The sequence below is a fragment of the Platichthys flesus genome, chromosome 11, assembly GCF_949316205.1.
Source record: "Platichthys flesus chromosome 11, fPlaFle2.1, whole genome shotgun sequence".
Classification (NCBI taxonomy): domain Eukaryota; kingdom Metazoa; phylum Chordata; class Actinopteri; order Pleuronectiformes; family Pleuronectidae; genus Platichthys; species Platichthys flesus.
The window spans coordinates 2,184,207-2,201,794 of NC_084955.1; the positions used below are offsets into that span (position 1 = coordinate 2,184,207).

At 41.0% G+C, this 17,588-nt stretch overlaps 1 protein-coding gene across 1 annotated transcript in view; it reads right to left on the reverse strand.

Annotated features, from left to right (window-relative positions):
- Positions 1-17,588, reverse strand: part of zfpm2a (zinc finger protein, FOG family member 2a) — a 114,129-nt gene that overhangs the window by 36,032 nt on the left and 60,509 nt on the right. Inside the window, exon 5 of the mRNA XM_062399612.1 lies at positions 6,579-6,690. Coding sequence (XP_062255596.1) covers positions 6,579-6,690 — 112 coding nt within the window. The remainder of the gene's footprint in view (positions 1-6,578; positions 6,691-17,588) is intronic.

A 17,588-nucleotide genomic window follows, 5' to 3' on the forward strand; every position in this document is an offset into this window, starting at 1 on the left:
CGAAGCATTTCTCATTATTGATTTTACCATTATAGAGAAGTTAAATCTGCAACAGGCTCTCATGTAGAATCCTGTGGAGATGGAGATGGAGAGAAGAAGCTTCCTCTTCACTCGCTGTTTTTTTTCCCCTTTTCTTTTAAAAAAAAAAATGTGGTGCTTAAAGCAAGCTCAGTGCAGTCCAGGTACTTCACTCAGATGATTATAATGCCACGAGGGTGCAATACATCACTCTTATTAGGCACACTGGAGCACAATGGTATCATAATTAATGGTCGCAGCAGGATTGAACGCTGCCCTGACATGGAAAAGTGGGCCTACTTAAGCTCTACAAGGCATTTAAATATGCAGAGTGAATGGCACAACCCAAACCCTCCTGCTCTAAGGACAGCCCACGCTCATTAGCCTGACACCCTCCGTGGCAATGATACAAGGACGACGGGCTATACTTTCACACACACAGACACACATACACACATATAACACAAATCACAAGCTAATACGCAAAAAAAAAAAAATGCATCCAGACCACAGCTTAAAGATGTGACATGAAAAGAAAGGTCTTGTCCCTCATCAGTGCCCATCACTTCTTTTACATTTTCTCTCTGTATTGTTGTTTTTGTCTCAAGGCTTAGTCTACACACAATGCAGATGGACATATGTGTGTCAGCAGCCATTATGCGAATTTTCGGTAATGGCGTGTTGGTCTCTGTGTGTGTGTGTGTGTGTGTGTGTGCTGGCAGTTAATATGGGTGCTGTGGCAAAGTGTGGTATCTGGTGCCTGTGCTATACTGTCTAGCACGGGGAAACTGCTGTGGCTGTGCGTCGGGAGAACAATGCACATAAAAGGCTGTCATAGGAAGCGTCTGGAGCTGATGTCTTTTACGTGGCTCTGAATGGAGCAGCGGCAAAGTGTGTGTGTGTGTGTGTGTTGTGTATGTATGCATGTCGTTTATATATATATAAATATGTCGTGAGACTGAACGGAAAAAAGATAAAACCCCCCCTTGAATATGTTTGTTGAGAGAAACAGAAGAAAATAATGTGTGTGCTCGACTTAGTCATGTGTGCCGAAATGCGTGCGCTTGCATGTGCATGAATGCCGCCTAAACAAACGCGTGGGATTGTTAAGTCCTCTCAGATCGCCGTATGATTTGGATTTTGCTGTCCTTAACCCACCACACACCCCTCCCCCTCCCCCTACTCTCAATAAAGCCAGCTTTACAACTTCTTCTCAATTGCTAATGGGGAAGCTTCAGCTAAAAGACATGCTTTCTCAACAGCTGCCAAATGCCTAAACCAGCCTCTCCTCTCCACCCTGACCATGCTGAGTTATCGCGTGGCCCAGTGCAATCAATTATTGTTGCAGTGGAATCATTAATAATTTCCTAATGAAAATGATTCTGTTGATCTCTGTTGTCTTTTAATTAAACATAATTAGTCGGCTGCTCAGAGCTGTGGCGGGGACTCCTTTAGGGTACAATTTTGTTTTAATACACTGATAATGAAATTTTTACATTGTGTCAGTTGTTTAGTTATTATTCAGTCACACTATTTCGCTATGTTCCCAGATAACAGATAATAACCCTCGCACCTCCTATTCGCCGCAGTCAGTTTAAAAAAACGGAGGGTTGAAATGCATTTTTGAACTGTAAGAGTCCTTTCCTCTCGTCGGTTCATGCTGCCACTGAGCACTGAAGGAAAGACGGCAGTTTTAAGCTTCATTTATGATGAGAAAACAAAACAAAAAACAACCTCATAATGTCTCAGTACAATGAGTCTGTGCAAGTCTGGTTTTATAAAAATAAAAAAGGTCAAATATATACTACATCTGTCTAGACACTAGTTCATCCTATGCCTCAGAGGTCTACAGCTATGGAGCAGTGGAAAGAGCAGATGATGGCAGAAAAAAGGATCTGATTGTGAGGATTTAGAGAATATGAAATAATACAAAGACACAGTGAGTTAGCTAATTCTGCACTGTCTGGGCTTATGTAAAACGGCCTAGTTACATTGGTCAATTTCTCCATTAACAATGGGCTAAGTTGCTCTGGTGACTTATTGGACATGCTGTATCTGAATGTGGTCTGGCCTAAGAGGCTTACAGTTGAAAGTTTAGGTGACCTCTGAATAATGCCACATAATGTGGTCACACTGAGTGTCTATAGTTTCACTGGGCTTCGATATCAGGTAACAATGAAGGACTAACAATGGGGCTCAAATTGAGAATGAATTGAGTCGTATATTTTGCTATAGGTCTAAAAAAATGAATTGAACTACTACATTTTAAAACCAAATTATTGCAACGGGTGACATATTCCTTCATGGCACTGAACATGGGAACTGTACTTTATTTTCTTAGGACCAGGTGCAGCGTTTTACAATGGATTCTTCCACAAAAGGAAAAATATAGACTAACATCTGCCTTAACACAGTTTGACTACATGGTACCTAAACAACCCAAGTATTAGTCCTCACCCTCAGATACACACACAAAGAAACATCTCCTGAAATAGGGAGTCATCATCATCATGGTTACAATAATAGAAATGAGGTCAAAATTAGTGGTAGTGTGTAGCAATGTTTAGGAAAAGATTTGTGTTAACAGAAGTACTAAATTAAGGTTTAAGGGACCTTTGTTGACATGGTTACAGTAATGAATGTGATACGTTTTGGGCTAAAAGAAATAACATTGGCAGTCTCTAACACAAAACAGACGGCAGACATCTTGTGTGGAACTTTTCTTTTTTGTCAAATCCATCCACCCACCATCGTCCTAACAAGTCCTCGCCACACTACGTCACCTGACTTCCTCCTTTGCTCCCATCATAATTGCTACAACCGTTTGACGAGACGTTACAAATAAACCTAACTCTGGATCGTTATAAGCTGCTGGCACAGGCGACCCATCGTTTTTTTTTTTACAAGACCACTGTCTCCGCTACAACAGTTGCTACAATCCTTCCAATCAGGCAAGTTTTCTGTGTCTGAACTTGGTCTCGGCTGGGAACATATTCAACCAGGAGATGTGATATGAAAGAATCAAAATGGGGCTGAGTTTCTCTCGGTGTTGAATCTCTCCTACTCTCCAGCTGTATTGTTTATCAATCTGTTGTTTATCTGTGGAGAAAATTCTCCACTGGTTTCTGTCTCTCTATGTCCCTGTCTGTCATTCTCTCTCTGCCCCTCTCCCCCCCCCCGCTCCCCTGCATTACTGTAACATATAATTACACTGCAGACTTGCTGCCTGTTTCTATAACTTCAGCGCTTCAAAGAAGCTGTCGAAGTGTGGAGGAGAGCATTGTGGGAGTTCCAGGTGGATTTCTCGATAATGAGTTAGCGCAGTGGTAGAGTTGAGAGTTTTAGTAATGGCTGGCTGCTAAGACTCTTCCTGGGAGTTTAATGTAAAACAAACAGGGCCATGCTGACAGCCTGGGAAAAACAGATATTGCACATTTCCTGCTTCCACTTTAGGGCTCTTGCTGCCACTCATTTTAAGAAAAGAAATTCAAAGAAGAATTTGTATTCATGAAATGACTCTGAAATGTGAATCATAATTTGAGACATTTAAGTGCCTCGAACATTACTCGTGCTCTTTGACTTCTAATTTTTGTAACGTTCCTGTCTTTCTGCTCATCGGGATGAAATGATAAAGACAAGAAAATAGAATACAAGTTGTCACGGAAACATTTTTGCTGGCATTATTATTATTAGAATTAAAGGATCCAAACATGAGGCAAAAAAAAGTCTATACTTGACATTACAGTTAGCCTGTCTAGGTGCTGATGTCCAAGGGCACCCCGCGGGGGACCGGACTACACCATCCTGCTGCTTGTTACACATTGCCTCTGCATGTATTATACATAACACACTGCAGGAATACAACTCTCCGGGGAATTATCTTGCTGAATCCTGTCCTCTCTCCCACAGCACACATTTCCCCGACTTCCTGAATGACAAGTTTCGGGGAGAGAGGATGAGCACTTGAGTGAAAAATATGAGGCAGAAATCATAGTACATAACGCCCAACAGCTACGGCCACTCAAACCAATCACCAGTCTTTACTTAAAGATATACTCCCCCATAGATTCACACTGGCAAGCATCCAGAGTAAACTGCTACTATCTTTTCAGGCAGCCATAAAGAAAGCCGAGACCACTGAAACGTGAGCCAAAGCATACTCTGCAAGCATACTGTGCATTGAGATATTCACTGTTTTCCATAAGTAACGCATCTCAGGGAGCAAGGAAGCAGCCAACAGAGGCGAAACAGTACAGTAGTGAAGATATAAACAATCTGGGCCTCAGCTTTCAAGGTGGGAAGAAAGTTCCCTGTTGGAACGAGGAGCCTTTTCCCCGTTAGTCCACGCTGGTGTCGACACGATAAACACACTCTCAGAGCTGCTTCAGAAACCGCAGCGGAAAAAGACCAAACTCAATATTGAATTTGACAAAGATTTGATATTTCCAGCACGCGGACATTCAATTTCAATGTCACCTCCAGAGGGTGCATACACACACACACGCAGATTGGAATATTTAACGGAGGGCGATGAAGAAGAATGTGCTGCCTAAATCGAGTCGAAACGGCTGAATGGCATCAAACACTTCGCCACTTTCAGAACTAAGTCCAAGTCCACCTTAAAAAAAGAAAAAAACGACGATAGGAGCAAAATGTTAAATTATTTTGGTTGGAGAGCTTGGAAAAATGAACACCCAACCAGTTTATCCAAAGCTCTGTATCAAAGTTGCCAAAAAGCTGTTTGAGTCAAGTATGGGCTTACACAGCATGAATATTTCTCTACCTCTTGGAGTCATAGTAGTGTTGAGTTTTCAATATTGTGACATTATTAAAAGAAATCAATAATTCCCAAACTAAACATGGTAAAGCTTTTAGAATAATTAAATGCTGGCTGTCTATTTGATACTGTTGTTTTCAGCTCAGTGATCATATCACAGCTACTATTAGTGACAAGATAATTTACGTCTACTCTAAGATTTAAATTAATTCTTTGTATTCAACGTCCCCCTCTGTTATCATGTTTCATCAGTTGGCAAGTGTGTGCTGCTGCTTGTGGAGGATTTAGAGAAAAGAATTGATGCAGTACAGCACAGAGCAACTCTCACAAGGGAACAGCTAGAGATGTTATTGTGTTTAATTTAATAAGGTCAAAGTAGAAGTGACAAACAAAGCAAATGTCAGTGGTACACAGCTGAGGTGATGCTGCTGCATGTGATGTTACCTCCACACACGCATGAGTGAAATTCTCCAGACGTTACAAAAAAAAAAGAGAAATCCTGTTATTGCCCTTTTTTTTGTCTCATACAGTCAGTTGCCGAGCAAAAAGATTAGAAGATTTTAAAGAAGTGCATAATCTTCTTTAACAGCTTATCAAAACTTTAATGATTTGGTGATAAAGAGCACAAAGTTAAGTAGCCGGTTAAGAGGATAACTCCCCAGTGCAGCCTAGTGATTAGTAGATGAGAATTGGGAAACCGAAAATCCGGGTTGCAAATCCCACTCCTGCCACTTATACACTTTGAGGGAGAGGAAGCTCCATTTCAGCTTTGGGGGTATTGTCACGGGGTAATCATTTTTGAAAAGTGATAAATGGAGCTCCCTTTCCCTCACTCTTTGGAATCCAAAACACATCTTTATTTACGTATTTATTTTTGCTCTGTCTCCCTGGTTAACACCCGTCAAGACCCAATTATAGGCTGTAGAAGTCTGATGCTTTCATCAGAAGTGAAGCTATACTGGCTGCAGTGTCAGGGCTGTACACAGTTTAAGCACCCCCCCCCCCCCGTGCAACAAAGTGAGCTCTACACATCCATGTTGGGCTGCTTTAATGAGGGTCTCCTCTGGACATAATGCAGCAGATTGAGGAATTTATCGAAATGTCTGTGGGTTATTTGTGTTTTTGGTAGTTTTAGGGTCAATTCTGAATAAACAACATGGATTCCGTGACACATATCGCCCCTATATATTTACATAAATCCATTTCTAGTGGGGCTTGTATGAATGTCTGATTTATTAAAGATATACAGCTAAAGCTTTGCCGAATTAGTGAGAGAACAAATGAAGCAAAATGGCAAACCCATCTCCACTCGTGCTTTGCCTGCTATCTACTCAGAGATAGGGATTCACTTAATATAAAAGAGGGAAAAAAATGGGGGCATTAATTACCTGTGAAATCTAAAGACCATTAACTCTGTGTGTCAAGTGATGTTTCTCAGTTCCTAATCAGAGTTATAGCGATATAAATTACTCTTTGGATGAAGAAAAACAGATATGGTGTGAGAGCTGTGTGCACGTATGTCTTTTTGTGCGTCCTTGCAGCTGTGCACTCACAATTATTTTGTGTGTTTGTGACTTTGAGAAGCAAGGAGAGCGGGAAAGAGAAGAGAAAAAGTAGGAGAGAAGGAGAGAGAAAGGGAGGGAGGAGAGAGAGAAAAAGAGAGAGAGAGAGAGAGAGAGACAGGCGCGAGAGGAGGGGATGGAGAATTGTCAGTGTCTTTGCAGCGGTGCCGTGGTGTGTTGCGCTGCGGAGAGATAACAGGATGCCGGCGCTGCTTGCTTACCTTTGCTGTACACCACACAGTTGTTTTTGTTGTCTTCCGCTCCCTGCCAAGTCACATCCAGCAGCCACCTGGGGCCGGCGCTCAGCACCACCGGGACCGTGCTCTTCGTCTTCTGGACAGGAACAGATAACAAATACTAATCATTTGCTTATTTTGCTGATTAAAGAAACATTAATAACCACTGAGCTGTGCTCCACCGCTGCTCTGAATGGCCATAAACAGACAATTTCACAAACTATGAAGCACGTAACTTAAGTCCAGCCAATCCCCCTTTTTTGCATTGCTGAGAAGATTTGGGGCAGGCTGTGTGCGTGTGTGTGTGTGTGTATGTGTGATCTGCAGCCGTAGTTGGAGTGTTGACAAATCGGTGCGAGAGCCTGCGTTGTATACAAAAAGAAGGAATTCTCATGCAGGATTGAACCCAATGATTCAGCCTCAGATCTTTTGGTTTAACACGAACATCTCAGGTGTCCGGGAATTATTTACAAAAAAAAGGAAAAAGGCTGGTGACTCTCCGAGAGGAGGAAGCAAGTGTTCTGCAGTGAACTTTGGGCACATTGTGCTTCGCTATCACCCTGATCTCACTATTTCCTGAAACATGCAGGGAAGAATTTAAAGAATCAGTATCCATTTCAAAGGGCGATTGAAGTTAGAGTTTTTATAATATGCTGGAGAATTATTCTGAATGGGTAAGGTCATTTTTCTTCCTGGTCAGAGGTCAAAAGTGGATTTCTATTTCTCAGAAAGGAAAAAATAAAACAGAGTACACCATCCACCATAATAGATTCACATGCGGCACTGTCACCGGATTCACTAGCTCTATTTATACTCGTATGATTTGTTCTGTTTTATTTCATTTTGTTGCTCTTTTTCTTTTTATGTCTTTCAGAATGTTGTGTTGATGGTGTTGTGTGCGTTTTCTTTATATGACTGGGGGTGGGGGGGTGGGGGGGTGGTATTGGTAGCAACATCTCAGGCAGCTGGGTACAGTAGGCTTTTACTCAAAGGCAAAATGTCAGTATTTCAAGGCCATTACTTCTGAACCCCGGGGCCCTCCTTCATTAGGATGTTACAGAAATAGTTTAGCAAAGAGAAAATGGGTTGGGGTGCAATCTCGACACTTCATTTCTTTTTCCATCTGAGGCAGGCGCAGACAGGACACTGTCCATCTGCCTAACGCAACAGAAAAACACTAGTCCTCTCCCGTGCTTTTCACTTATTTCTCCCCCGCAAAAGGCAACAACCTTCAAGGATAAATGCAAATGTCACTTGAGCATGTTAAAGGTCTGAATTGGCACAGATATGCACAAGAGATGAGCACTGTGCTCCGGCAGTGCGCCTGCATGCCCCCTCCTCCTCCTCCACCTCCACCACTCGCCCATTTCTCTTTCCATGAACTCTATCTAGTCGGAAGCTGGAGGACATACAGCTTTTTAGAGAGAGAATTATTCACCAGCACCAAATACATCTCAAAGAGACGATAAGAATCTGTTTGGATTTTGTCTGCAAAATTAGGAAGACAAATGCACACGCTAAAAAAAGGCAGATTTTTTTTAAATAGTGCTCATATGTATAGCTCTGCACATTGGCAAACTACAGTGCCAAACTGATCAAACACAGACAGTAAATTGTGTCTATTGATATTCTTATTCCTTCTTCTGGCATCTTCTTATCCCGTCCTGGCAGCAGATGAGAGAGGACCTCTGTAATTTAAGCCATCCGCGATTTCACATTTCAAATTAGCCTCACAATAAAGTCTTCTATCTGGCTAACCTGAAAATCTCACACCCCTGTCAAAGGAGCAGAGCAGACCGGCCGATTGTTGCTACGGCGACTATCTGAAATGGGAATCAGATTAACCCTTTCTTAGATCTCCAGACTGGAGCCATCTCTTATTCAGCAGCGAAAGGCCCTCTGAGACTCTGGGAATTCATGATATTCCAGCTGCTCTTAATGTAGCCAACAGGGACAAAATTCCACATTAACCAGACACCTTCCCACTGTTACAAATCTGAAGAAATAATCTCACTAATCACACATCCGAAATTCGGATGATGGCTATTGTCGCCTGACACTATATAGTCTATTATTTTCATTTGACTGTCAATTGTTTCTTTCTGTTTTCTTTTCTTTCCTATTCTTTTTCCGCTGGAAACTGAGCAGCAACAACCCGTGGCAGCCTGGGAGCAAATTTACATAACGCATCTATAGTGACAATGGTGGCCAATGTTATCTGCGAGCATGCTGCATGTAGCAGCCGTCACAAAGACAAAGACATGCAGGGGAGCGACTGCACACACAACATATTAAGGATTAAGACGGAGTGGCATCACTGCGTGGAGGAGGTCTGCAAATGCAAATGAAAACATTTGTACAACCGGCTCAGCTGGTCTGAGTGTCCGAGTCCAGAAGAAATGCAGATTGACAGCCAGAAAATAACAATTTCCCTGCAGTGCGGGAGTATATGATGAAATGCTTTTATGGAAACAAACTCACTTTTCTCCTCAATACCTAACAGCTCTTCCCTGTCCAAAGCTGCAATCTGAGTGGAGTCTGTAAAATATGCTGACCCCCAATGGATACATTAATGTCAGTTACATAAAATCTAAAAATAAACAAAACAAAAATGATGCATTTTTCTGTTTACAAATTTTTAATGAAATATCTATGATGTCAAAAATGCAAAAAAAACCTGTATATAATGTCATTTTTCAGAGTTATATTTATTGTTTAATCATTTTATATATTTGTAATAGATATTAGATAATAGTACACAAGTAAATTGTATACATATATATGTGACATTTTTTTTCATAGAGATACAGTGTTTAATATCAGTTTACAGTCTATTATCACTGTCAGAGCCTGTAAAATCCCCTCTGGCCTGCGTCTCTGTGTAGTGTGTTATGGTTTATCCACCCACTGCCTTCACTCCAGTGGTTTCAATACTCTCTCCGTAATTTTTTTTTCCTGAGCTCTGTTACCGTTCCTCGTGTAAGAGATACAGCGACCAAAACAGTGTAGTCAGCGAGGAAGTGATTACAAACTGATGCTCCAAATTCGCTATAAAATGAAAATCAATATTTCCACAAGTTGCTGCAACATAAAAGATAACCTTCATTGATTTTTCTAGACTTAGGCCTCTGTGATAAAATCTAATATAAATTTTCAGCCACACGGATTTGGATCAGAGCGGAGCAGGGGCTGAACGATAAGTTCGGTGCACATCTCTCAGACTCAAATATTTTCCCCTTCCCCTTCTCCCTCTTCCAAGGCAGGGCTGTACTATTTCTGATTGGCCCTGTGTGAGCAAAAGCTTCTATCAGGAATCTGTTCTAATTTTTATTACTGAGAAGCTAAAGCCTGTTCCAGATAATTTGGAAATTTCAGGGGAATTGTGATAGAGCTGATGGCACAGCCGGACTGGCTCCAGAAAGGAGCTAACCTGTAATAGCCTCTGTGGCTGCACTGATTAAATGTTGCCATAGATGAAAGACCTGCCATCACCGCAATAAATTAACCAATCACACAAATCCCAAGTCGCTGCTAATCCCTCCTTGATACCATGATCCTCTGATCAGCTGAAGGAGGTGAAGAAGAAAGTGGCTTGTGACACTCAGCCTTCTTCTTACTCCCTGCTTCCCTGTGTAAACAACAAGCTAATGATATCACCGCTGACCATTTCACATCCACTGGCCACTCTTAACCCGCTTCATGGTCAGGGCAGGTGAAATCGATACAAACCTTGGTGAGAATGATTATTTTCCTCATCGCAAGACTTTTTTTTCTTCCCCCCCTCCCTCCGCCAAGGTCACTGACTGGCACTGTATCTTGTCTTGATCCCACAGCTGCGGGATTTAGACAACTGAGAGATCAGAACCACTCTGTTTGAATATCTCAAGACATTCACTGGCTTTATTTCCTGCTTTCAACACCCACTCGCTATGGAGTAGTGCCATTTTGAAACAAAAACACCAGTTGAAATATTTCAGTGGATAAACGTATACACACATATTTTGAATATTGTCTTTTTTTCTTCAATAAACAACTACTTTTTTCTCTTGACTTGCATTTTGCCTTTTTTTTTAACCCTACATAACATTTAACCTTGCGTTAACATGCTGCAGCGACATAATCATTTTAAAGTGTCGCATCCTGTTCAGACAACACCAGCAGGAGTATAAATATAACAAAAAAAACAAGCTTATGGTTATGGGTTATGTCAAGTTTATATGTTCTCTGTTTCTAACATGGGAGTGAGGATAAAGGATTTGTACCTGTTTTACCAGTCAGTTTACAGCAGACAGCACACTCACACCTTGATAACGTCCATTGCAATTAGTTGTTCACTGCGATGAAACAAATTGCATGTGGTCAACTGGAAATTTCATTAAGGGAGATTTTCCTCCAGCTCTCGTTATCGCTCTGCGTATTAATATTTTCTTAGCCTCAAGGATGGCTGAGTTGCAAGGGTCTTTTTTTGTTGAATAAAATGGCCAAAGCCAAGCTCACCGTCTGTGTTCTCCCTCTACTATATCCACGCTGAGGGAAACTGTGTATGTGCTTAGTTAGGAGCTGCATATTTTTCATTGTGCCCTGAAATAACACTCTGTGTCAACATCCTACATAAAGTAGGAAATATCTCCATTTCTCAAGTCTGCTTTTGTGTCATTTTCTCCTCTTCTAAATGGCCACGGTTACATCTGCTGAAATGAAAAGATACCTACATACTGCTTTCATTCCTTCTTCACCCCCCCCTATCTCCTTCTCTCTGAGGCTATAGCATCTGCTATTGGGAGACTAAATAACAGAAATATGCAGGAATGGCACACTAATTCCCTTTAGAGATAGATCTTGGCTGGTGCTCTGTCATAAATCAGAGAATTTCGATATGAAATGAGGCAAGCTGCTCTAATCATTTCTGCATTTCAAATTGGATCACTGGCTCAATCGCTTGGCTTTTAAACTGCTTGCCTAAGAGCAAATGTGAGGTGGGAGATAATTCAGCTGAAATCTCTGCCTGCTCTGTGCGGCGGTTAGTTTACTGCTTGAGTGCAAGAGAATGCTTTTTTTTCTTCTTCCCTTAGCCCATCTTTCTCTTTTCAACTTTGTTAAATTGACTTTTCATTTTAAAATCGATTAAAATGAGAGAGAGAGTCACTGCTGTTCCCGGAATCTTTAAAGGGACACCCATCACTGTGCGCATGTCCCTTTATTTGGCTGCTGCTATCATGGCGGCACTATGGGGAATAAATATTTTCTCATTTAAATCACCTTTTATCCTGCTGACTGGACTGTACGCATCAAAGTTCATGTGCTGCATTAGCTATTGCTTATTTCCCTCCATTTAAAAGCTTGCAGTGGCTGTATTCATGTTGACTATGGGTGGTATTGCATGATTACTGTATGTTCAGTGACTTTTCTAAGACATAAAAGATTGGTAATAGGGCAGATTAATCATTGCCTGCTCTGGGTTTTGTAGAATTATCAGTAGAATATTTTGTAATATTTTTAAGCATAATGAAAAACGATAGCATATGCTTCTTTTTTTAAATCAGGGAGAAGAGGAGTGTAGAATATAGATGTATAGGAAGAGGAGACTCAATCCAACCTTCAAGACCTTCAGGCACACTGAGGTGCTCCAACTCTAAAGCCAAACAGTTTAGTGTAAGCTGTTACCTGCCCTGAAGACAAGCAACCCCCTTTCTCCACCCCTGCCTTCCTTCCTTTCCTTTCTTCTTCTTCCTTCCCTTTTATTTTTTCCATTTCCAATTCTGTCCCTTTCCTTTTCTATCCCTTCCTCTCCTGTCCTTTACATCATTTTTTTTTTCCTTTTATTTCCTTTCCTTTTTCATTTCCTAGCCTTATCTCACCACTTCTGTCCTTCCTTTTTCGTTTCCTTTGTTTTACTTCCCCTTTCTCATCTTCTCTCTGCCATCTCTCCTTTCCTTTTATATTTATACATCACCTGCACCATCCTCTACTCATCCAGGAGGAACTTTTATTTGAATCGTCTTTATTTCCAGCCATCTCTAGCCCTTCAGCATCAAATTACAATGTCGCCAACTGTCTTTGTAGTGGAGGGTGTTAAATTCAGTGCCATAACTCTGGAATGTGTACGTCCTGAGATTCATTTAAAATAGTAAACAAGAGAAGGTTGACTTTGTAATGTGTGTGCTCCAGGACTTAATCACGTCTTGGCGGTAGAGTCGTGTACTTCTTGTGTTTGGCTTTGGTCAGAGGACAGAACAGTTCTGTCGCTTCACTGCTCACCATTTGAATTATTCGAAATTTCCCATTTGAATTCAATTGGGGAAGGACTTGTTTGATCTTTTGCATGTAAGTTGGGGCTGACTCCCGGAGCAGCGAGAAGCTCTGCAAGGGAACATAATAGGGAACCAGGAGCCGGTAATGTTCACCTGTATGGATATTACCATGGCCCCTGGGGGTAACGGCGGCAGGTGGCGTATTCTCTGGACAGAACTACTCTTTCTCTGTTGGGAATAAACAATCGGATGGGGGGATTTTTTTCATAGAGGAAGAAAAAGGAAGTCAGGAGTCAATCAGTCAATGGGGTCGGAACAAATTCCTGCTCTCATAGCCACACATGGAAGACTTGGATCAGTCACAGGCAGCGAATAAAGACAACAATAAAATAGAAGGCATGATGCTTGAATAAAGCCCCTGACTTTAGATAAACCTCAGTGCTCCTTAGGTATTGGATTTTAATATTCTTTTGAACTCTCCCCTCTTCTCTGGCGTAGTTATAAATTGTGTGCTATATAATGTATTTGATTTTGAATTTCAGGGGACCCTCTCAGTTAGTGCAGCCAATCGTGGCTCGTAATAATTAAAAGAAAACCCAAGCTCTTTCCAAATCAGTGTTATTATAAACATGATGGAAAGTATAATTAATTAAAAGAAACACTCGAGGCAAAGAACAGGCAGAAATACATGAAACGCATCTCAGACGTAACTTTGTGCTAATGATGAACAAACTGAACAAAGGTATGTGTGTTTTGCATACCACCTGATCGACTACATTATTCTGCAGTGCTCCGTAGTTTGATCTCTGAGTGCACTTCTGAGAAATGGGGTCTCACTAAATCCACCGTCAAATACCAACAATATTTACACCAAGTTAAGTAAATGAGATAAAGATGGTGAACTTGCCCCTCGCTAAATGCATTAGACGTGAACTCTCTTATCTCAGTCACAGCACATGCACTGTTAAAAGATGGGTTTCCCGAGCTGGAAGTGGTCTTTGTTACCCAATTAGTTTGCTGACGACCCCGTGGTATAATATTCCTGCTTCGACAGCTTCATACACATCCATCTAATGAGGCGCTGCTGGACCACCACGGAGTGAATGGACACTGTCCAGACCTTCATCTCCTCCAGCACCTATCAGCTTTCTTATCTTCAATGCTAACCCTTTTTTGGGGGTTTCAGAAGGCTTCTATTTTTCTGCTTGGTTTGTTCATTCTTCCAGAGTCATATAAACAGGGGTTTTGTCTTTTGGAGGCCGAGAGCCAACTAGGCTGAGGGCTAAGGCCAGGGCAGGGGACAGTGAGGACTTATCAAGGTTTACCGGCAGGGGTCTGCCTCCCTGCATTTGTCCTTCTCTCTCTGAGAGAGGTAATTCACTGCCTCTGTGCCTCTCCACTTCCTTCACCAAGATGATTATCATAACACACAGCATGATTTGAATATAGATTTTAAGAAAATTTGGATGATATTAAATAACCTGGAATATAGTTTGATATTAGAAGAATTTGGGATATATTTTGGGTGTTTAATCCTTTCTAGATGAGACGGTATTGATAGGACGAATTGGGAGAGACAGTGAGGATATGCAGGACGCACGCTACCCCACCTAGTATCATTGGCGCCCTGCATAAGGAGGCTTGAGCCCTCTACCATAACCACCATTTTTGTTTGGAATGTGCCAGATTGAGGCTATATGGTCCAAATTTTTTTAAAATGTAAAAATAAACACAAAAAACAATAGTTTTCTGACTAACTGCAGTGTGCACTCTTCACATCAAGCAAGAGTTTGTGGCATTGAAAATAAATCTTATGATTATAATTAAAATCTTAAAACATCAAGAACATCTGATGTAGACACCTGCTTGCTATTTCTACAGTCACAGCAGGGGCACTGGTCAATCTTCTGTTCAACTTCCACCAAACCCTGCTCTGTACTCACTTTGTCCTAGAATACAAAGACAACGAGGGGATTGCAAATGGAAACAATGGAGGATTATCTGCACCACTTTTCAAGAAAGTTGTTTCAACATATCATAAGTTACAGCCATGACAATGACAGATGGCAAAGCAGCTGGCATCACTCAACTTTGTTTCACTTTTCTTTCGTTTTGCATCTTTTTCTTCTTCTGCCTCATGCGCCTCGCCTGCAATAGAGGTCTGCTGTGTATTGAAGTGTTGGATAATCATTCATTTGGGAAGACATATTGCAAACTGTAATACAGGGCAATATGTGTGAAGCCAGAGACTTGTGAGCTTGACTATTGTTGCCTGTCAGACTAACGTTGTGTAAAAACTGAAACCTAGCTTTGCTGAGGTATATCAAAGCTACGGCATCATCTCCACAAATCTGTTTCATGTATAAAACTCTGAGATAAGCGTGTAAGTGATAGCGTGTGACTTGTTAAAGTGTTAAGCTATCCCAAATGGAACAGTTGTTCATGTTAATGCCCATACTAAGCTGTTTGTGTGCTTACAACGTACAGAAACCATAAGCACACAGATACTACATCTCTCCAGTGTGACAGTTTGTTAGTGGGACTGTGTGATGGGCCACTGGTTGACAGTTAACACCCAGAGAGTTGTTAAGGGGTCAGGCACATCCAGCTCACCACTCAGCCCTGTGGACTTCAGAACTTCACTGCTGCTGCTATGATGTTGCTGAATGCTTGTATACATATTACAGTTACAGCAGAGCTTATAGTTATGGGCGGCTGTAGCTGAGGGGTAGAGTGGTCGTCCTCCAACCTGAAGGTCGGCGGTTCGATCCCCAGTCTGAACAATCTGCATGCAGAAGTGCCCTTGGGCAAGATGCTGAACCCTGAATGGCCCCCATAGAATAACAAAGTGCTGGGATAGCACTGTATGAATGTGTGTGTGATTGGGTGAATGTGAAACTGTACTGTAAAGAGCTTTGAGCCATTTACCATTTACCACTTAGTAGCATGGCCACATCTGCAGCATATGTGCGGACTGAACCATGTTTAAGTGTGAACTCTGTAGGATAATCTTAATCTCTTTTAGGTTTACGTAGAAGGACATGACTAGGGGAAGAAGCATTGTTGTGCTTTTAATTGTAGAGGCTGGAAATTAAATTCTAAACGTGGATGTTTTCGAACTTTGTTGCGTTCGGACAGAAATCTGTTGCATATCTGTGCAGCACAAGATAATACTTTGTTGTATTTAAAAATACTAGTGTTAAAAATCCTACTTATTTCAAGTATTAGCTAAATGTAGCCCACATAACGTATCAAAGTAGAGGTACATGTTTTGCTGGCCCTACTTGTCAAATATAATTACATATTATATCATCTTCAGTGATGGAAATTATTAATAACCACTTCAATTACTTATTGTAGGATTGTAATACGGATGTATAGTGATTGATGTAGCATTTACTTTATTTTTGCAGGTGGAGATATTTTAACTACTTCATATAGTATAGTTTAGAGTTAAGGTTGATAACTATATACATATTTTATTTTAAAATGCTATTATTTCAGGGGTTAGAAACTATAATTGTAATAAATGTGGTTGAGTAAGAAGTGTATCATTATAACGGTGTCAGTGTGACCAGAGCTGAAATGATACAAAAGACTGACAGTGGTTGATTTGTTTGATAAAGACAAGATCGTAGATCCATGTGATACAACAACAGGATTTACAAGAAGTTTGGTCTTAATTTCAAGAAAATACTGTTCCTGTCATCAACTGTGGTTTATGTTTCAGAATTATTAACTGTAACAATGGTGTATTCATGAATACAAATGCTATGCAATGTATGTAAATAAAGTTAATATTTGAAATTAAAATAGTCTGATTGTATGCTACAACTACAATGAATTACACTGCAAATGATCTCTGTGTTTGTTTTGATCTCGTCACTTTAACCTGGGCATTTCTGAGGAAACCATGCAGCCATTACAGTGAGCACAAAGCAAATCAGTGAGTCCTGCTCTGCTTATCAGGGGACCTGCCATATCAGTTTGGGTAGTTGTGTTGTGATGTAAGGACAGCAAAATGTCAGGTTCACTTGTAGATCAAGTCAACCATGCATTATCTCTCAAACAGCGGCGCTTGGCTGTGGCTGTAATAGCTCTGACTAGCTGACTGACTGGGTGCGTCACATCTAATACGTGGAGCTGTGGGCAGCAATGAGTTCCAGCCATGCACACAGAAACTTAGAAAGTGCAGGCTAAGGAAAATAGAAATAGCACTAAAACGATGGTTGTGTCTTTGTTTTGCCACAGCGTTACACTCTTTCCCCATCAAAGTCACAAACAAACAACAGTGTCTTGTTGATCTGTGCTAAAAAATATTTAAACATTTAAAGTGCTATATTTAATAAATGAGATTGGCTGCTCCTCCCTTTTAATATATTTTCAATATAAGAACATGAAAGTAATCGATAAAACCATTGATAAATATATATGGATGACATTGAACGAGGGAGAGCAGGCCAGATAATTACCATTTTACCCATCTGAAGAGACCCTGGCCCCGATATTGGTTGAAACCCAAGAAATAATTGATGCATGCAATCACAAATTGGTTCTCCGCCTAAAATTTGGGCCCATTATTTCATTAGATGAAGCCACATTCTTTGTGCCAAAATTATTTGTGTGTCCAACACAGAAATTCAAATCCTGTTAGTCCTGATAATGTGCAGTGTTTTCAAACCATATCCAAGACAGAGTAACTTTCAGATGGAAGGCACAGGCCACCTTTATATGCAAACATAAA